Source organism: Triticum aestivum, chromosome 1B (assembly GCF_018294505.1).
Source record: "Triticum aestivum cultivar Chinese Spring chromosome 1B, IWGSC CS RefSeq v2.1, whole genome shotgun sequence".
Lineage (NCBI taxonomy): Eukaryota > Viridiplantae > Streptophyta > Magnoliopsida > Poales > Poaceae > Triticum > Triticum aestivum.
Window position 1 is genome coordinate 566,860,660 of NC_057795.1, and position 20,892 is coordinate 566,881,551.

General features: G+C 43.6%; 1 protein-coding gene across 1 annotated transcript; it reads left to right on the plus strand.

Moving 5' to 3' along the window:
• The first annotated feature begins 18,430 nt into the window (after positions 1-18,430).
• Positions 18,431-20,156, plus strand: LOC123095590 (uncharacterized). The gene is made up of 2 exons (XM_044517109.1): positions 18,431-18,638; positions 18,829-20,156. Exons 1-2 carry the CDS (start codon positions 18,608-18,610, stop codon positions 19,146-19,148), a joined length of 351 nt encoding a protein of 116 aa, XP_044373044.1. The 5' UTR covers positions 18,431-18,607; the 3' UTR covers positions 19,149-20,156.
• The last annotated feature ends 736 nt before the right edge of the window (positions 20,157-20,892 follow it).

Here is a 20,892-nt window from a genome sequence, read left to right on the forward strand (position 1 = left end):
TATGTTTTAGTTCTTTAAGACTCTTTGTTTTTGCTGTTTGCTCGGGATCGACTTGCTTTCTCGGGCGTCCACGTGCTCTCTTCCTTTTGGGGGAGTTGGGTGCACCATTTTCGGGGGAGTTGGGTGCACCGGTATCCTCCTGGGAGTTGGATGTGTCAGGTTCGTTCAAACCATCAGGATTGTTGACTAATTGTACGTCCTCTTCTGAAGCATCAGGTAGAACTGCTTGCTGGGCATCGTACACTTCCTTCTGTTTAAGAGAGAGTGCTGCGTTAGTTCTAATCATGATACTTGTGAAATAAATGATATATTCTTGATGTAGCGCTAACCGTTATGGGGAACTTATATGATTCGAGACGAAGCGCATTGCAATCTGAATGTAGTAAGGCTGTACATATTTTCCACCTGAAAATATCTATCCTTGCCTATATTGGATAACCGACAATGACGTCAGCATAGCTTTCAAGCTAAACAAAGTACAAATATAAATTAGGCATTCAATTACCTGGTTCAAAATATCGGTCATTTCATCCCCGTTCCATGACAACATGTACTACAGTGTCCAAACCGCACAGGAAGTCCTGCGATGTTTAGTTAAAGATCAGTAATCTTATTCGTGTACGCAAATAATAATTTATGAGGCCATGCGTACCCATAGGTCTGTTGTGGTATGTTCTCATAGCGTTTTTGGTCCATTCGGCAAAATTGATGTTCTTAGCTGGTGATATCAACCCTTTCTTGACAGCTTTGTCAATGCAGAACTGAATCGAGTCCACCTAGGGTACGACGAGTTATACATAGGGTTACGGTACTTTGGGAGCTCATGTTCCATGCGGATCAAAAGAGGCAGCAAGAGAACACTTACAAGAGAATCTTCCTTGGTCTTGTCGCAATGATAATTCATGGAGTTCAGAGTCTGAATTTCTTTTTTGTCAAAATTAAACATCATTAGCATCCAATGGTTTTGGTGTACATTCAGTGGGACATGCACCTGCAGTAAAATTCGGGTTGGGTTGAGAACCGAAAGTTGTCGTGTACGTAAACTATGAAAGTGTGGAAAACGTGTACCTTTCGGCGCCCTACAAATGTTCCTGCTACACGAGCTAACCATGAGGCTGCATGTCCAACAGGAACCACCCCCTTCATTTGTAACAGCTTTTCGGTTTCTTGAGGGGATATGATTGAGGTAGTATCATTCTCAATTTGGCTAATGCTAGCATATGCCATAATAACCTGCCAAATTTTCAATCATACAATAATAAGACAGTTGTTGCAGTAATGATGTAGAATAGAGTATAATGGGCTTACATCACCATAAATGTATTTGTCGTCCAAATTTCGCTTCAGATTTTCTGCTGTGAGGGTAATGTCTCTGATTCTAGCTATTTCAACAGGGTCGTATGTTTCGCGGATGTAAACGGCTGTCTCTATGTCCTCATGCGTGAATTTGTAATCATTACCAAAGACAGGCTTCATCAGAGTTAATTGTGGTTCCTCATTGTTTTCCGTCACATGTCTTGCACTTGGTGTACTCGAAGTCCCTGTCGTGACTTGGCTAGCCCTAGGAGTTCCTGTCAGGGATGAATTGCACACATTGACTTGATCCTACAATGAACAAAGGTAGTTCATCATTAGTTTGTTACTTTTAGATATTAACATGTTGGGCCATATTGATCACCTGCACGCCTCCTTTCTGTGACACTGATTGTCGGTTCCTTGTAAATTCGTATTTTAAGTCCTGTAACAATGCAAACAATAATGAACATGAAGGAACATATTCATAAAAAATACAAAATGCACAGTATGACATACATGGAGTTCCCTCCTTAAGTCTTTAATTTCGTCCTCGGCCTTCGACAACCTAGGATTAGTGCCAGTTTTAGTCTTCATGTCGATCAAGTCTTCACCTAGAGTCTGGTATTTGACATCAAATCTATGCTCAATTTCCATTAACTTCCTGCCTACCTTCTTTTCATGATCAGCAATGCGTGCATTCATGACTTCAACTACCATTTCAATCTGTGTAAACAAAATAAAACCCCGTTGATAACAATAGCTAAATGAATGAGGTTCCATGACACCTATTTGTGATATTGCAAAAACAAATAGTCTTTGGAGTACACACTTGCTGGCTACTAAATTGCTGTCCTTGTGATGGTGCTCGATACGAATCATGTTGATGCACATGTTCATCTTTTTTTCTTGGAAAATTATTAGAATTCTCGGACGGTCGTTGAGGAGCACAAATTTCCATGACAGCCTATTTTTTAAAATATAATGAACCATTAGTACCAAATAAAAAATCGGATATAGAAAGTTCAATTGTAGATAGGTACCAGCCCATTATGAAGACCTCCTTTCTCGTAAGCATCGCTTCTTATAGTAGCCATCATTTCGTCCCATCGTGCGATCAATGGAGGGGGTCTAGAAGCATATATTAATCGGCCACTACGCACGTGCTCCCAGTACCAATACTACACAATAAATTAGTTCATCACCATACAGATATGCAACAGAACAATAATTAAAGGACATTAAGTAGTGATCTAGCACTAACCTAGAGCAGAATTAGATTTCCTTGTAGATTTACGTGATCTCGATTTCTAAACTTGTGAACGGACTTGAAGAAGTGATTAAGTGTGAAACATCCCTAGTTAAATTTTCGAAGGTTTTCAAGATCTGTAACAAGGTTGAGATATTTCGAGTCCACATAATGTTGTGCTGTTGGTGCTAGAACAGTACCAATTGCGTACAGAATGAACCATCTCAGGAAATCACCGTCTGGGGCTTTGGAAGCTCGGATCGCCGTTTCAAGGTCAGAAATCAAAACTTGCCCATTGTTTGCATAGGCGGTAAACAATTCTGTGTCGGTTTGATTTTCCAGATGTGGCTCTATATCCTCCCCTTCTATCGGAATGCCAAATATACCTTGCACGTCCTCTTTTGTTATAGGAATTGGCGTTTTACCGATGGTAATGGATTTCGTGTCCATATCTATGCTCTTGGCTAGTCTAACCAACATTATGCGACGTAGAGTCACTTCATGCATCTGGGTTAGTCCGCCAAGACTGGTTTCTGATATGATGTACTTTTTGTGGTCTTCTGACAACAGTTTTATGGTTTTTCCGAACCTTATCTGTGAGCATACTAACTTCATATGACCATGCTTTTCGGCGAGTTCCTGTTACATTCCATTAAATAAAACTGAGTACACATGAATTATGTGTATGAAACGATTGTACACAAACAGTCAATTACTTACCGCATCGGTAGTTTCGGAGATGGGCTTTTCTCCATTATTAAGGTTCGTATCTGAAACTGACATTGCTGCCTCGTATGCAATGATAAAATCAGGCTCAATTAATCTGAACAAAATTGGAAAATGTATAACAAAATTAGCAGAGAATTAATTTTAACAAAATTAACTGGGTGATTTAACATATGATCCACTTATGGTTAAGCACAGAACCTATTTGGGTGCAAAACCTATGAGGGTTCAACAACTAAAGCATCGGCGGACAACGATTATAAAGAGTTACGATCAGCTAATACCTTATCTCGGAGATGGTGCCACCGAGTAGATGGCGGCGGTTAGTGCGTCGGAAACTATAAGTGCCGGTATAGCGCGGTCGACGGCGCAAAGGAAAAACGGCGCATTCATGCGAGGAGGAGGCGGCGAGAAGAACACTGACATCCGAGCCCTCAGATCACGTTGGCGGTGGGCGGCGAGTGGTGGCCGCCGACTCCTGTATTCCGTGGGCGACCGGCGTCTCCGATCTGATCTTGTAGCGGTCGTGGGAGGTGCGGACGGCCCGGGTGGTTAGAATGCGGAGCTGTAATCGCGGGATTTAGGGAGGGGTGGGCCGCGTGAGTTATGTGAGATTTGGATAAATGATATAAAGAAATAAGAAAATCTTGTGAACTCGGTGTGGGGTTTACGGGGTTTAGGGTTTAGGGGTTTAGGGTTATTAGGGTTTAGGGGTTTAGGGGTTTAGGGTTATCAGGGGTTAGGGTTATCAGGGTTTAGGGTTGAGTGTTTACATGCAAGCCCGGAAATGCGTGTGTCAGAGAACGTACTTGCATGTATATGTAGTAATGATCCCAAACTTTCTTAATGGCATCCCATGACCACATAGAGAATGAATGCATAATGGTTTCCATGTTGGGCAAAATTTTGAATGTTTATACGGTTTATTGGGGGGGGGTTAGGGTTATCAGGGTTTAGGGTTTAAGGGTTTTAGGGTTGACGGAACTATGTTTGTCTTACGGTGGACGTAGCACACACACCGGACATTGATGGAGCATTGGTCTACAATGGATTCCCTCCGGTACCATCGATCCGGTCCGTTGACAGGCTCGGCCGACAAACTTCGTGCCACATAGAGCATGCATCCATCCACTGGACCAGATCGATGTTTGGTTGGTTTCATACTGGTGAGGAACCCAACTAGTGCTTTCGGGGTGTTGACATTCTAGGCCGGAAATGCGCGTGTCAGAGATCGTACTTGCGTGTATAATCCCGAAAATCTTTCATGGCATCCCATGAGACCACATAGAGAATGCATGCATAATGGTTTCCATGTGGGGCAAAAATTTGAATGTTTTTACGGTTTAGTGGGAGGGGGGGTTTAGGGTTATCAGGGTTTAGGGTTTAAGGGTTTTAGGGTTGACGGAACTATGTTTGTCTTACGGTGGACGTAGCACACACACCGGACATTGATGGAGCGTTGGTCTACAATGGATTCCCTCCAGTACCATCGATCCGGTCCGTTGACTGGCTCGGCCGACAAACTTCGTGCCACATAGAGCATGCATCCATCCACTGGACCGGATTGATGTTTGGTTGGTTTCATACAGGTGAGGAACCCAGCAAGTGCTTTCGGGGTGTTGACATGCTATGCCGAAAATGCGCGTGTCAGAGATCGTACTTGCGTGTATAATCCCAAAAATCTTTCATGGCATCCCATGACCACATAGAGAATGCATGCATAATGGTTTCCATGTGGGGCAAAAATTTGAATGTTTTTACGGTTTAGTGGGAGGGGGGTTTAGGGTTATCAGGGTTTAGGGTTTAAGGGTTTTAGGGTTGACGGAACTATGTTTGTCTTACGGTGGACGTAGCACACACACCGGACATTGATGGAGCGTTGGTCTACAATGGAGCCCCTCCTGTAGCATCGATCTGGTCTGTCGACTGGCTCGGACGACAAACTTCGTGCCACATAGAGCATGCATGCATCCACTGAACCAGATGAAATGCGCGTGTCAGAGATCATACTTGCGTGTACATGTACCATCCATTCCATCCACTGGCTGGGCCGACAACCTTCGTGCCACATTGTTCACATTGTCCAATTAACACTTTGTATAGATTTTTTTGGTAAAAAATGAAAGAAATAATGCAACTAATCTAAACGTAACGTTTGGCATGTATCAAACCAAGATCTACTATTCCTCAAAAAAACCCAGTTAGCCACTAATTGCGCCAAACATATCTCGTAATTACCAACGAAAATGGGTTGACAATTATATCTGGAAATTCTTGGACTGAATTTATTGCTCTTCCTTTTTTAGAGAACATTAAGTTAGAATGGTGGGCGGCGGGTTGGCACGGGCACGGCGATGGCTCGGACTTGTGTGATATGTGGTTCGACCCGCGGTCAGTGCACATGTTTTGGAAGCCCTGAAAAGATCGCGCTCGTTAAAAAAACTTGCATCGAAGCGCATTACTTCAAAATAACTAATTAACCCTACAATCACGGATATATACCTTCCCATTCTACCGCATATCTACCCTATCCTAACCACCCCCATCTACCTTGTTTCTCCTCACATAGCCATCGCCGGGATCGCGCCATCGCTACTCAAGCGACCACGCCGACGCCGGATTAAAAAGGTCTCTTCCACGGCTTCTCTCATCTTCGATTGCAGTACTGATTATTTTTTCCATTGATTCGACCAACAAGTAATTTCCGAAGAGATTAGAAAATCCAGCTTTTGCCATAGTTGAGTAGTTCTGGTGTGATTCGAGTACAGGATGTCATGCAAGAGCTTTTTGATTGATAGTTTGTACTAGTTGATCGTACGAACTGATTATGAATATTTTTTCACGGTCGTATTGTTTCGAATTAGGTGGATGAGGGTGTGGATACAGTTTTCATACTATGGGTATATGTGTTGCTGTAGGGACCATGGTCTTAGAGGCGTATAACAACCGTGCGGAGTACGACAAGTCTTTGCATGAAGCGCGTCGGGAGATCGACTTGAAGGTGCAAAAGGATCGCGCTGAGGTAGATAAGAAACTGAAAAAAGAACGTTCATACATGGACAGGATGATAAAGGAGGAGCGTCAGGAGTTTTCCCTTAAGATGGCGAAGATGCGTCTTGAGATTGAATAAAAGTATAAGAGGGACTGTGAGTACATGGAAAAAAAGTTTTTCTTAGGCTACAAGGAAATGCATCAAACGTTGCAGAAGGACCGGAAGCTTGTGGACAGTATTATACAGATAGAGCGAGTCAAGATGGATGCCTATGTGTTGCAGGCACGTGCGGATATGGACAGTAAGCTGCTATAGGAGCGGTCGGACATGGATTATAAGGCCATGCTGGAGAAGGTCGCTTGGAAGGACATATGTTAGAAGACCGTGCGATCTCACGGCCACCCCGACAACATGTCTTCAATTATTCTCCCCCTGTAAGTATCTCGCACCGATTCTATATATTAAGGACCTACGTATTCTATGATACAAACATCTTCAATTTGTGGCAACCTTATGTCGGCGATTGTATGTAGGCTAAGCATCATGAGACGGCACAGTCGCCATTCACTCGAGACATTGCAATAGAGTCACCCGTTCAATGCCACATCAGTCCACCCCAACAACATATCGTCAATTCTCCCCTTGTAAGTACCTCGCAACGATGCATACCCAAGATATGGTATGACCTTTCTAAACTTGTGTGTAAACCCACTATCGACGTTTCATACGCAGGATAAGAAACATGTGATGGCAGAGTCCCCAGTCACACCACATGAAGGAAACATTCAACATAATAAGGTGAGAAGGTTTGAGATGGCACAATCCCCAGTCACTCCACATGAAGGATACATTCCACAAAAGCAGGTAACAACGCCGCAATGTTGCTATGCACATAAAAGTTATGTTTGGCCCTTTACTCATTGAATGTATTAACTCTGATGTGAGATACTAGGTGCTGGTCAAGGAATTTTTTGTTAGTAGGGATGATGAGATGTCACATGTCCTGAGAGCATACTTTGATGAACACCCGGTAGAAGTCAAAATTTTTGAACCCGCCAAAGTGACCTACGATCTCATTATGAGTGAAATGAGAGATAGTTTTGGTTGCAAACTTGTAGCAGAACTGTACTACTTCTTACCCGGGTCTGCGTGCAAGCTGCCAGAAGGAATGTTCTTGATTTCAGGACCAGATGATGTACAAAAAATGCTTTCTGATCTGAATGGCAGCAACACATGTCACCTGTACATTGTATACAATAGAACTACGGGTTGTTTTCCCGAGGATGAAATTGATTCCGAGGTTCAAATTTTACATGTTGCATGCATCTAGTTTATGGCTACGTCTTTTTTGAGTTCTTCCTAATACAATTCCTATGGTTTTCTACAGGAAGTGAGAATCCAAGAAATGGAGGGTCTTGCTAGAGAGTTGGCAGAGAAAGACCAAGAACAACTTAAGTTGTATGGTTACATTGATGTTAAAGAGAAAAAGATTGAAGCAGATGGGTCGTCGCCAAGCCCGACGCAATCTCCAACGACGCAACGCAAGAGGTCACTGGATTTTGGCAGTGCAGAAGACAATATGGAGTAGGCTCAATTGTTTTTCAACCAGTTTAAGCTTCAAACCAGGATTATTTAGTTGCAAACAAACCTTTTGTTTTCTGTTTCACACTATGTTCGCAATTATGGTACAATTTATTCATGATACAGTTCTTTGAACAACAATGCATGTGTTTTATGATCAATCATACAGTTGTTTCTGAGTTGTTTTTGAGATGGCATTGTGTCTAAAGAAGTTTCCATCTATAAAACTTGGCACGCAGACGCATTGGAATCGCGTATCACGCGAGAGGCGTGCGTCGCACGGGAGAGCGTCGCACGCGAGCTTGTTTTCGGGTAGAAATCATAACATATTTCGGATAGATAAAGTTCACGTCCGCCACCCGCGCATGCAAACCCACGTCGCCGCCATTCCCATGCATGCATGCCTCAGGCGCAGACAACGAGACGGCCCATCCGAATTAGGCCCATCCGAAGTAGGCCATTAGAACCCTCCCCCCACTCCACCTATTCCCTCGCGCTGTGGCCTCCCTCCCTCCATCGCCAGATCCCCCACTCGTCCCCCTCTGTCCGCCGCCCCTGCACGCCGTCGGCGACTCCACCCCCGCCGCCCCCGCCGCCCCCGCGCCCCCCCAACGGGATCGACCGGATCCATCTCCTAAACCACCGCAGGACAGCGCAGGTACCCCAGTTTCTGTTGACGTCTCAATGGTATCCATGCTGATAATGCTAGGTAGATCGACTGAGTGTAGCAATTTTGTGCCACCAATCCACTTTTCTGGAAAATTCTTGCTAGAAAACCATCTGAAACTTGTGATGCTTGCTACTATATAATATAGGACTTTTCAAAGTTGTGTTATGATGGCACTATTGGACACATACAGTAGAGCTGCGTTTTTAGTTGTTATACTTTCAGTTACCATCACTGCTTGGGAAAGGATGAATTGGATGCATTCAGGTCTGCAGTTGATAGTGTATCATCATAATGTAGGTGCTGTGTTGTGTGATTCTTCATGCTGAGAACTTCAGCTTTTTCAGTTATAGTGAAAGGCTTCTGTATAAAAAAACTACTAAATGATCACAAAAACTTCTAGACAACATTCTGTACGATTTGACCAAATCTTGAACTACATGATCACCAAAAGTTGAAGGATTTTGCATCACATCACAACCATAAGTGTTCTGCACCAGCATCATAACAATCACATAACTACATAACAAAAGCAAACTTGTTCATCATTACAAAAGCAAACTTGTTCAACATAACAAAAGCTAACTTGTTCAGCATTACAAAAGCAAACTTGTTCAACCACATAACTGCAAACTGAGACACATAATACCACAAACAACTCAATATCCCCAGTAGTAGGGGTCATCCCAATGATCCTCCGCCTCTTGCCAGTACTCCAAACCTTCTTTGACGATTTCGATTTTCTTCCATGCCTCGTAGGTGACGTACGCATCTTTCGCTACGTACTCGATGAGGTTGTTTGGCAGTGGGCTGTCCCCCCATAGTTTGTGGTCGAATTCCTTGTTGATCTTCTTCTTCATTTCCTTGTACGATGGGTGGATGAGGATGGCTGCAAACTCAGCCAAAGCCTGCCACTTCTTTCCATTTTTTGGAACTCTCCATTTGCGCTGCATGTCGACGTACTTGTCGGGGTTGATCTCCAAACCAGACAATTTCAGCTTCTCCTTGTCACCTCCAATGGAGAAGCCAACAAAGGTGTACAACTTCTTCTCCTGCTGGAGCGGGCGGAGTTCCTTGGGCCTGCATCAAATTAATCTGGTGCATCAAATTCATCTACTTCAAAAACTTCAGAAACTACTAATTAGACATAAAATTCAGAACTAGTATTGCATCTACTCCAGAACTTCAGAACTAGTATTGCATCTACTTCAGAACTTTAGAACTATTGCATCTACTTGAGAAACTTCAGAAACTTCAGAACTATTGCATCTACTTGAGAAACTTCAGAAACTACTAATTAGACAGAAACTTCAAAACTTTAAAACTAGTATTGCATCTACTTCAGAACTTTAGAACTATTGCATCTACTTCAGAAACTTCAGAAACTACAGAAACTACTAATTAGACAGAAACTTCAGAACTTCAGAACTAGTATTGCATCTACTTCAAAACTACAGAACTATTGTGTCTACTTCATAAACTTCAGAAACTACTAATTAGACAGAAACGTCAGAACTTCAGAAACTTTAGAACTGGATGTTTTTACCATTTGGTTGCCGTGGTGATGTGGTATACCAGGACGAGATCCTCCACGCATAACTGTAGAACTGCAGCCTTTTGCGGAGGTTCATCTTCCCTCGTATACTCGACATCAACGGCGATCAACCGAGAAAGCATGCCGCCGAGCCTCCTCCTGATCTCGCGGATCCTCTTGTCGGCTTCATCTGGATTGCTGGTGCATACGACATCCAGCTTCTCCTTTTTCAGGTGGATATCAACCATGAGCGGCACGGTGTAGTCCTGCTTCTGCCCGGGGACCGGAACGTCGTCGTCGACCACCAGCGGCTCCTTGCCAGACGCCTCACCTTGGTGATGCTTGGCAGACGGAGGGGAGTTGCTCCACGATGCCTCCGCCATTCTCTTGGCAGACGGAGGGGAGTTGCTCCACGATTCCTCCGCCATTGCCCTCCTGGCCAGCGATGGTGGAGGTAGAGGGGAGTTGCTTGATGGTGGAGGCAGAGGGAGGAAGATGGAGCGGCAATGGAATGAGGAGGGAGGCAGAGGGAGGCAGATTGAGCGGTAATGGAATAGGAGGGGAGTTCCCTGCGTCGTGGGGAGTTGCCAGTGGAGGGGAGTCGTGGGGAGTTGTCAGTGGAAGGGAGGCGTGGGTAGTTGCCTCGAAAACTCAAACGTCCTGCCCTTTGGCCCTCAAAAAATCTGGAGGGGAGACGTGGGCCCTTTGGTTTGTCCTGTTTCTGAAACAAAAAAAAATAACAGCCATATTTTGCTCTCACTGCAACCATATTAAGAGATCAAAAATGGCACCAAAAAGTCACTGCAGCCATCCTAAATGGCACGAAAACAGCACCAAAACAACATCAGCCAAAACAGCAAAAAATGCATCCATCGATCGTTCTTTATTTTTTCTAACATTTCGTGTTCTGTGCAGTGAGATAGACACAATGCTACAAATGCAGGCTGACGCCCGCGATTTCATGACCATCAGGACAGACGGCGGCTTCATCCACGCTCCGGTCCCATGAGTCGAGTCGAAAGTAGTGATGCTATGTGTAGTTCTGAAACATTGATTGGCTCATGTTGTAATTAAACTTTAATGAATTGTATGTCTCTTTGGTTTGGACAGTCGTTAAACTTAGATGTAATCGATGCTATTTATTACTAGGACCATGAATTGTGCTATTAATGTCTTGCTTTTCTCTTCCGATCCTTTTGTTGCATACTTATTTATTGCTTATGTATTGTCTGTTGTTTGGCTTGTGCATAGAGATGCCGTCGTATGTCGTGTACAAGGGTAAGGTTCCCGGAGTCTACGACGACTGGGAGGAGTGTCGGAGACAGGTTCACCGTTTCAGCGGTAACAGTTACAAAGGGTACACCACTAGGGCGGAGGCGGAATCTAGATACGCCCGCTATCTAGCGGGAGAGAGGAGGGAGCGTTGGAGGAACCGGATGAAGACCAGTTTCATTGCGATGATGCTCATCGTGATGACCGCAACTCTCTTCTATGTGATGGTAGTTTAGATGATCGATATCGACTTGTAATATGAAGACAAACTCGCTACTCGCGGTCTCGAGACTTGTAATGTTCTATCTTTGTTCGGTCTTTTGAATTCGGAGACTAATATGATGAATTGTATTCGGAGAGCTATCTTCTATTGTATTGGATGAATGTGTTGTTGCTGTGTGGTGATGTCTATATTCTGTCCAATAATATATTTTGTAACCTGTGAAAATATCAGAAATGTGCATTTTTCCATCCACCTCCAAATCACCTCAGTTTTGGCACACATGATCTCTTCCACAAACAAAACTAGGTTTCCAAGTTTTTGTATTTTTTAATTTTTTTTTAAATTTATAATGCCCTCTAGACTAACTACTGAAAACATCGGTCTATGCCTCAAGGGGGCATTGTAAAATAATTTTTTTCAAAATTTTCTTGCATACACATGTTTTGCACATGTGGGTGACCATGTACAAGAAAATTTGGGTGATTTGGAGGTGGTGGAAAAATTCACGTTTTTTCAAAAAATGACTTAAGTTAGACCAAATGGTCCCTCCGGGAATGCGGGCATTTTTTCGACCACCTCCAAATCACCTCAGTTTTGGCACACATGATCTCTTCCACAAACAAAACTAGGTTTCCAAGTTTTTGTATTTTTAAATTTTTTTGAATTTATAATGCCCTCTAGACTGACTGCTGAAAACATCGGTCTATGCCTCAAGGGGGCATTTTAAAATAATTTTTTCAAAATTTTCTTGCATACACATGTTTTGCACATGTGGGTGACCATGTACAAGAAAATTTGGGTGATTTGGAGGTGGTGGAAAAATTCACGTTTTTTCAAAAAATGGCTTAAGTAATGGTCCCTCCGAGAATGCGGGCATTTTTTCGACCACCTCCAAATCCCTCAGTTTTGGCACACATGATCTCTTCCACAAACAAAACTAGGTTTCCAAGTTTTTGTATTTTTTTGAATTTATAATGCCCTCTAGACTGACTGCTGAAAACATCGGTCTATGCCTCAAGGGGACCTGCATGCAAGAGTCGGGGACCTGCATGTGAACAGTGATTCATCAAGGCCTTGACAGCTACTGGCACAGCGGCTGCCGCCCGATTTGCATGCAGCGAAGATGAACGTGCATGGAGGTTTTTCAAAGATTTCCAAGCACACCCGAGTGGGCCCCGCTTATTTAAAAAATACGTCAGTCATTATTGCTCTGTAAATGAAGAATATGCATGATGATTATGAACATGCATGACAACCATAGTAAGGGTGAAGAATCATAGTGCCCAATTTGTCGAAATACATCATCATTCTTAAAGTTGGACATCACATGATACACACAGAAAGTGGAAACGAAAGATGCCGAACTAATACAGTAACATGGCAGTACAACCGCACTTCACTAAATTACTGTCACGATGAAATAGAATGTAAAGACCACGTCACACAAAGCTGAATGGCACACGACTTTCTCTGGCTCATCGTCGGTTCATGCTGTATGCAGATATCACAGTTCAGCCTCGAGATCCTACACAGAAGAATAGAATAAATCACATGGACATCAATTATGAGTAAAACACATGCAAAAAAATATGAACATATTTCGTACCTCTAGCAATTTAGCGCATTTTCGTCGATTGTGACCTGGTTTCTTGCAATAGCCACAGATATTATGTGATCTTGACTTCTTTGTCTTTGCCTGCAGCCTTTTCTTCGGTGCACCTCGTCCTGGCACATGCACGGGATCCAGAACCTTATCAACTTTCTGCGAGTGCGGCATCAACGGGCCAAACCTAATGTTGTTATGCTAAGCATTAGTTGACTCCTTGCTGTCAGCTAGTTCAAAACTTGATTGCTTGCCATGATGTTGTGCTTGCAAAAGCATCTTTAGACGGTGATAGTCCTCATCAGAGTGGCATGCCTGGAAACTTGCGGCGTGACTACAATTCCGCAACTCGCGGTACCTCTGCAGGCTTAGCGAATAGTCATACATATGGTTTTTCTAGTAGGTGCGTATGCACATTTTGCATTCATAGTCCACCTAGTGGGAACGCAACAACCGGGCATAATTGTTTGTTTTAAAATCCCCAATATGTAAAAAATGTGGGAACATGGTGTGCCTGCGCATTCCAGCTTACGACAAGAACAACTCACCTTGTGCAAAAGACCTCCTTGCTCTTCAATGCGCACTCCAAACTTTTTATCCATTCTTTCCTGCTTGGACACAACATAAGTAGAATCTTCTGATCCATCTAGTATCTCTCTAATCTGACATTTGCTGACAACATCTATGCTCCATAAGACCATCTTAAAGACCCTAGGTGTGAAAACTGTTGCGGCGTGTTTCTCAAGCGGCGAAGCATTTTCCTCTGTAAATGGAACGGACTGCAAGGCTTCGACGTCATGGAGAGCTTCGTTAATCCGTCGCGACGCAAGGCAACGCTCATAGTGCTCTAGCATTTCAAACAACGACATGTTACCCTCAAGATGCGTATGTAGCACAGAGTTCAAGCTCTCACTCCTTTGATTGCTGCTCAATCCTAGGAAACAACGCCCCTCAAGATATGGAGCACACCACAACTTTCTCATCTGATACATCTGATGCAGCCAAGACTCCTCACTGGTTACTTTATTCCGTTGTAAGAATTGTATCCATTTTATCTCATGCTCTTCAATGGAAGAAGTATCATAAATGAAAGATCTGAATTCCTCCTTTACGTCGTCATCATGCAGATGGCGTACAATGTTCTGCTGAATGTGCCATATACATAGTCTATGGTTTGATTCTGGCCAGACCACCCTTATTGCTCTCTGCATTGCAAGGTCCCCATCTGTGATCACAGATATCGGATGCTTCTGTGCCATGCAATCAGAAAAGGTCCGCAACATCCACTCGTATGCCTGGCTTGTTTCATGAGAAATTATACCACGGCCAAATATAATAGTGCTGCGGTGGTGATTCAACCCGACAAAAGGCACGAATGGCAGATTGTATTTGTTGGTTCTGTATGTGCTATCAAAAACAATGACGTCTCCGAAAGCCTCGTAGTCAAGTCGCGATTGACTATCAGCCCAGAACAGTCCCTTCAGATGGCCATGCTCGTCTACCAAGTACTTGAAGAAAAAATCCACATCTCGCTCTCGCCTCGCCATCATGTGCATGATCACCGTTTTAGCATCACCGGCACTGATTGTCTCCTGCTTATTAGCATGGCAGAAATTGTAAACGTCCCTCTTTATGCATCCAACCTTATCAAATCCACCGTATTGAAAGCACAAAATATCCATAATACGGTATTTACGGATCCACATTTTTCCATGTCCGCAATGTCCGCTTTCTGCTCATCGCTAATTCGTCTGTGCGAACGCAGCAGACAAGAAAGATCCCGTGGGGCTAGAGGATGGCTGTGCTCATCGATGAAATCCTTGACAAACCACCGACCGGTTTCCTCCTGTCTCGTAATGACCAATTTAGCATTACACCCAACACGAGTTAAACTTCGTGGCCTCCTCTTTCTATCTTCCATCTTTCTTTTCATGTGCTTATCTTCGCGAAACCCTTGACGACTACACACAATTTTCCTTAAAATTATGTATTTGTTGGATCCATCCCACTCAACGTAGCTTTTCCTCACACTAAAACCTTTTTCAAGAGCATATTTGTTGTAGAATTCATAGCCTTCAGCCTCACTATCAAACATCTTGCTGACAACATTTACATACTCGAACATACTCTCATCACTTGCATACCCATGTCTTCCTGCATATGACATGTGAGGGAAACCAATCATCAACATCTTTCTGTTTATCAATGTTGCAGGTGTAAAATAGCTCATAGGCAAAGACAAGTGCATGGAAAAGACTTTGCTGGTTTGACATGTGAGGGAAACCAATCATCAACGTCCAACAAGTAGTATCTCATCTTCCTTTAAACTATATTTCATGCGCTATGCAAACCTAAAGTGATGATGACTTTAATAAACTAAATTAAGTGAACTATGGAACCAGTATCTCATCTTCCTTTAGTATATCTCATCTCAAACGTCAACATCTTACTTAAACAAACATGATGCGATTAGCTCAATAGAAACTATGCCACGGTGAAGCTTTCCATTCGTTGTTCTAGTCAGTACCCGGATCTTGTGGGGTTGAGGTTGTACTGCATGCACGGTGGAGCAGAACGCCAAGCCGAATTCATACCTTAAGGATGGTACGCGCGAAGAGATGGGATCGCCCGCCGCAGTCGCCGCTGATTCAGCCGGCGCAGATCCGGCCTTCTTCTTCTTCGGTGACGGCGTGGGGGGCTGGGGTTGATTGGGTGGAGGACGAGGACGATGAATTTATTCCTCTCGCCGGGCAGGTCGAGGACGGAGAAGGTCAGGAGCGGCGAGCGGCGACGAATAGATCGGAAGAGGATTCTGAACTGGATCGAGTAGACATGGATCTGGTCCTCAGGTGATCGGTTCAAGAAAAGATATTCCCCCCTGGACCATTATGCCCTTATCGCAATTAACATATTAAATTTAATCAATTAAAATTCCCCGCAAGATCTGAATGCTAATAAAAATCAGACGTGATCAGACATGTAAGTACTGCTAAGTACTCCGAGTACTAACCCAATCACCGTAAAACAGCTCTTAAAATATTTCTATATTACATGATGGAGCTTGGAATTATCTTTTGTATCTTGAAATGCGCTGAAGTTGTTTCCTTATATACGATAAGATTAGAGGATTGCTCCAAGTAAATAAGCCGTATTCTGTATCATAGATCTGGTCAATTTTACATGCTCACCATTTGCAGATATTTAAAGTCGCACATTCATTGGGGTGTGGATTCGAGAAAAATATCTTACTGTTCACTGTTATGTTTGATCTGGAAAATCACCATGGAAACTTCTTTATTTTCGCATTGGAAACTGATGTCATGAGGATATGTTGGCAGAAGAATGAAAGAGGTGCTCGATATGCTTGGTAGAAATCTTACTAGCTGCTGGCTTAGCGAAAAGAGATTGAACATGAAACATCCATCAGAAATCTTACTTGGTTGAACATGAAACAGGTGCGGAGGCACATCCTCACGTGAGCACGGGAGTGGAAAGCGCCGTTCAAAGATGCGGAGGCGGTGGACTTGGACCGCTTGGGAGGCCGGTTAATGAAGTACTAGCTGGGAACTCTGCTTCAAAGCTACCAAGGAAACCTGCCGCCCAGCCGGCACAGCAACACTACTGCCTCAGTGGGCGTCTGGTGGAGGAGTGATGGCACCCATGTTGAGGAAATCTTAAGCACGCGCATGCTGCAAACCTGCTTTCTTTTGGCTCACATTTTAGGCCTTGTTTCCGATGCTACGTAACGCCGGTTTGCGAATGATTTGCACCTGTTAGCGCTGTATGACTCTATGGTTTCATTCTATGAAATGTAGCTGGGGTGGCTCCACTCTGTTCATCAGCGGAAAAGGATGCCTTTAAGTTACCTTCATCAGGTAGACCCAGACTTGTTTTGAATTGTTCTCTGAATCTTGTCATGCAGCTTATCATCCCATGGGCTAGGTGTGATGTCTTCTTTCTATCATTTGCGCTTGTAGTTCCAAACCTGAAATTATTGCCCAGTATAAGATGCATGGAGATATCCAGGCGACATCATCGAGAAAGTGAAAGACTTTGTTAGTCTCTCTTTCCACTGCTTTGCACTTTGAATAATTGATCTTTCCACTCTGTTAGTCTTTCATTGCTGAAGAATTGAAGAGAGAATAATGTATTTCTGCAGAAGGTAGCTGTTGTATGAATGTTTCTATTTAGTTCCCTGGGATATGATTCCATACGCCGACGTGTTTTTAATTGCCAGGCTGACCATTCCGATGCTTTCTTGTCTCTCCGTAAGTCCGTAGTCTCTCATTTTTTTGGGGTGTAATTCTGCTTGTAATATCAATACATCGTGGACATGTTTTTGATGTTTTTGCTACTGCTTTGATGTTGGATGTTTCTGCTTGCCTCCCTCCTTGATTATGGATTTTTCGTGGGGTCGTTTTCTAAAGACGGTCATGATCACAGAGACATCTTGGGCTAGTGCCATGCTGGCTCGTGTGGTGCAAGGGATCATGGCTTCCGAGCATGATATGTAACGCAGTGTAAAAAGTTTGTCAGCGTAATTTTCAAAAATGTTGATAGCACTAAAATTATTTGTGACATTTAAAAGATGTGCACTTGTTTCAAAAAATGTTTATACAATGTAAAAAAATATATTTCATACCATTCCAAAAATTGCACATGACATTTAAATAAAATCTTCACGAGTTTCAAAACTATGTTCGTGATGTTTTTTTAAAATGTCCATACAATGCAAAAATATATATATTCGCATAGCAGCTTACAAAATGGTATCATTTAAAAAATGTTTCAACGTGTTTTTGGAAAATGTTTAACACATATTAAAAAATATTCAAAAGCACGTGCTCCCTACGATCCATATTACTTCTCGTTGCTTTAATAGTACAACTTTATACTAAAGCAGTCACAATTAATATGGATTGGAGGGAGTATTTAAGAAAATGTTAGTCATGTATTTAAAGAATGTTAAACATGTATAAAAAATTGGTTTAGATATAAAAAATGTATATAAAAAATGTTTTACCAATTTTCTTTTGGGTTTTATTTTTATTTTTTAAACACATATCTACTTTCACGGTTTTATGTTGCAGCGGCGGCATCGTGAAATTTTTTGACAGTTTTTCAGGGTTTTGTTTTATTTAGCAATTCTGAGGATTTGTCTTTTCAGAAGCTTTTTTTTTGAGGAATTTTAGAATCATTTCAAGGGTCCAATTCTTTAGCAACGGCACATTCCTTGGGCTGAGCGACGGCCTATTTCTTTCTCCCTTTTTTCTGTCCTCACCCCGACCAACGTTACGAATTCAAATCACCCTGCCGACCAACCCGAGTGCCACTGACGCGAAAACAGAGTCGATTTCGAAGCGCCGCCGCCCTTGCTCTGCTCCGCCGGCGCTCTCCTCCCCCTCACTCCGCCGCGTGGCGCACCGAAGCGAGGCCGGAAGCCAAGATCCGGCGACCACGCGCCGCGATGCAGCAGCAGCCGGCCTTCCTCGCCATCGGTTCGTCCCCCTCCCCTCTCCCTGCACTTCACAGATTTTCTTCTGCTCCGCTCGGTTCCGTTCGATTCGATTCAGTTCTACTGCTAGTATTCGGTCGATTTCTCTCAGCCATTGTACCGGCGGCCGGGTGGTCGAGAGCCATGGACTCACCTCACGGCTGCTGATTTCGTGTGTGTCATGTGCGGTGCAGGGGGGCGCGACGAGTATGAGTACGCGAGGCTGGAAACGCTCTTGATGCAGGGAGGGTCCGCCTCGGTGGGAGCACCTCGCTTCAATGGCACAGACTACGAATCATGGCGGTTCAGAATGAAGCTCCACTTGGGGAACTTTCACTCTCGTGTGCGGAGCATTGTGGAAACCGGTCTCTCCTCTTGTGTGGATGAAGCGAACCCGACGGCCCCCGAGCTGAGGAACATCCACTACAACGCCCAGGCCATGAACGCCATATACTGCGCCCTCAGTGATGATCAGCTCTACCGGATCTGGCACCTTGATACTGTTAAATTATGATCTAAATTCTAGTACCGTATTGGACTAGACGTAGTACATACGGTGTGGGCCTTTGCGTTGACGTCGACGCGTACGAGTACAACTCGTTTACTTGTCCTTTAAGGACTCTCATGTATTGCCCTCTTATATAACCCATGTAGTCGCACTTCAGACGGCCTGTCGTCTCGTGCTTGTAATACTCCTCCTCCTCATAGTAATTGCGTCTTCGTGCGTCCGTGGTTTTCTCCCGCAATGGTTTTCACGTAAAAATCCGTGTTTCTCTTTGTCTCGTTTATTTCTCGTTATTATCTAACAAGTGGTATACAGAGCTGAGGTTTAGATACGAGTTCGTGACAAGAGATTAGGGTTACGGTCTGTTCGGCCGCCGCCGTTCCGTGATTCATCCGATCGTTTTTTAATCCGCCGAGACCGACTCGATTTCCAATTATGCGGAGATCCCTCAAAGCTGCAGTCTTCCTCGCTGTTCTGCTGTGTTGCCACTGCCGCTCCGTACGCAGCATCCACATCAGCTGCCGCTCACGAGGGAATCAAGTCCCGAGGCGATTTGTCATCCGTCAAATCGCAAGCCGTCCACACCTTTTGGTTAGGCGCTGATCAGCCACGTATCAAGTTCGCGTACAAGGCAAATTTGTTTCTGCTGCTGCTACTTCGCCACGTGAAGGTGCTAGTGCATAGTATTAGTACGGCTTTTGTTTTCCATCATCGATTGCTACGGCCACTAGCGACTATCAGGTGCTATTTTTTCTCTGGTTCTTTGTCCGCATATTAATTCTGTCAAGAATTTTTCTATCGGCTTGTACTACTTTGTGAATACAGATTTATCGATTCATGGCATTCATGAAGTACGATCTTCCACTGCTGGATCGTGACACAAGGTTTATCCTATGGCAAGTCAAGATGCGGGCGTTGTTGGCACTGTCCGACTATGATGAAGCACTGGATAGTTTTGGGAAGAACAGAATTCAGGACTGGACTGATGAGGAGAAAAGAATTGATTGTAAGGCTTTGTCACAAATTCAACTCCATTTGCATAATAATATTTTGCAGGAAGTTTTGAGCGAGGAAACTGCCGCCGCTCTATGGTTAAAGCTGGAAGGGATTTGTATGACTAAAGATCTCACCAGCAAGATGCATCTGAAGCAAAAATTATTCCTGCACAGGTTACCCGAGGGAGGTAATGTTTTGAATCATATTTCAGAATTTAAAGAGATCATGTCTGATCTAGCTGCAATGGAGGTTAAGTATGAAGAGGAAGATACTGCTTTAATGTTACTTTGTTCACTGCCAAGTTTTTATACCAATTTTAGAGACACCATATTATACAGTCGTGATACTCTCACACTTAATGAAGTTTATGAAGCTTTGAAGTCGAAGGAGAAGATGAAATTAATGGTGCCTCATGATGGTTCAAGTTCATCCCAAGCCGAGGGATTATCTGTTCGTGGCAGGACAAAGGAGAAGAACTCCAATAATGGAAATAGAGGCAAAAGTAAAAACGGCTACAGGGACCGACCGCAATCCAGAGACAAGAAGTATTGCAGGTATTGCAAGAGAGACGGGCATGACATCTCTGAGTGTTTCAAGTTGCAGAATAAGGAAAAGAGGAAAGGTAACAAATAAGGTGAAAATTCTGCTAACGTTGCTCGTGATGATAGTTCTGATGATGCTCTTGTCGTTATTGCTGGATGTGCTGAGACCAATGATGAGTGGGTACTTGATACTGCATGCACTTTTCATATGTGTC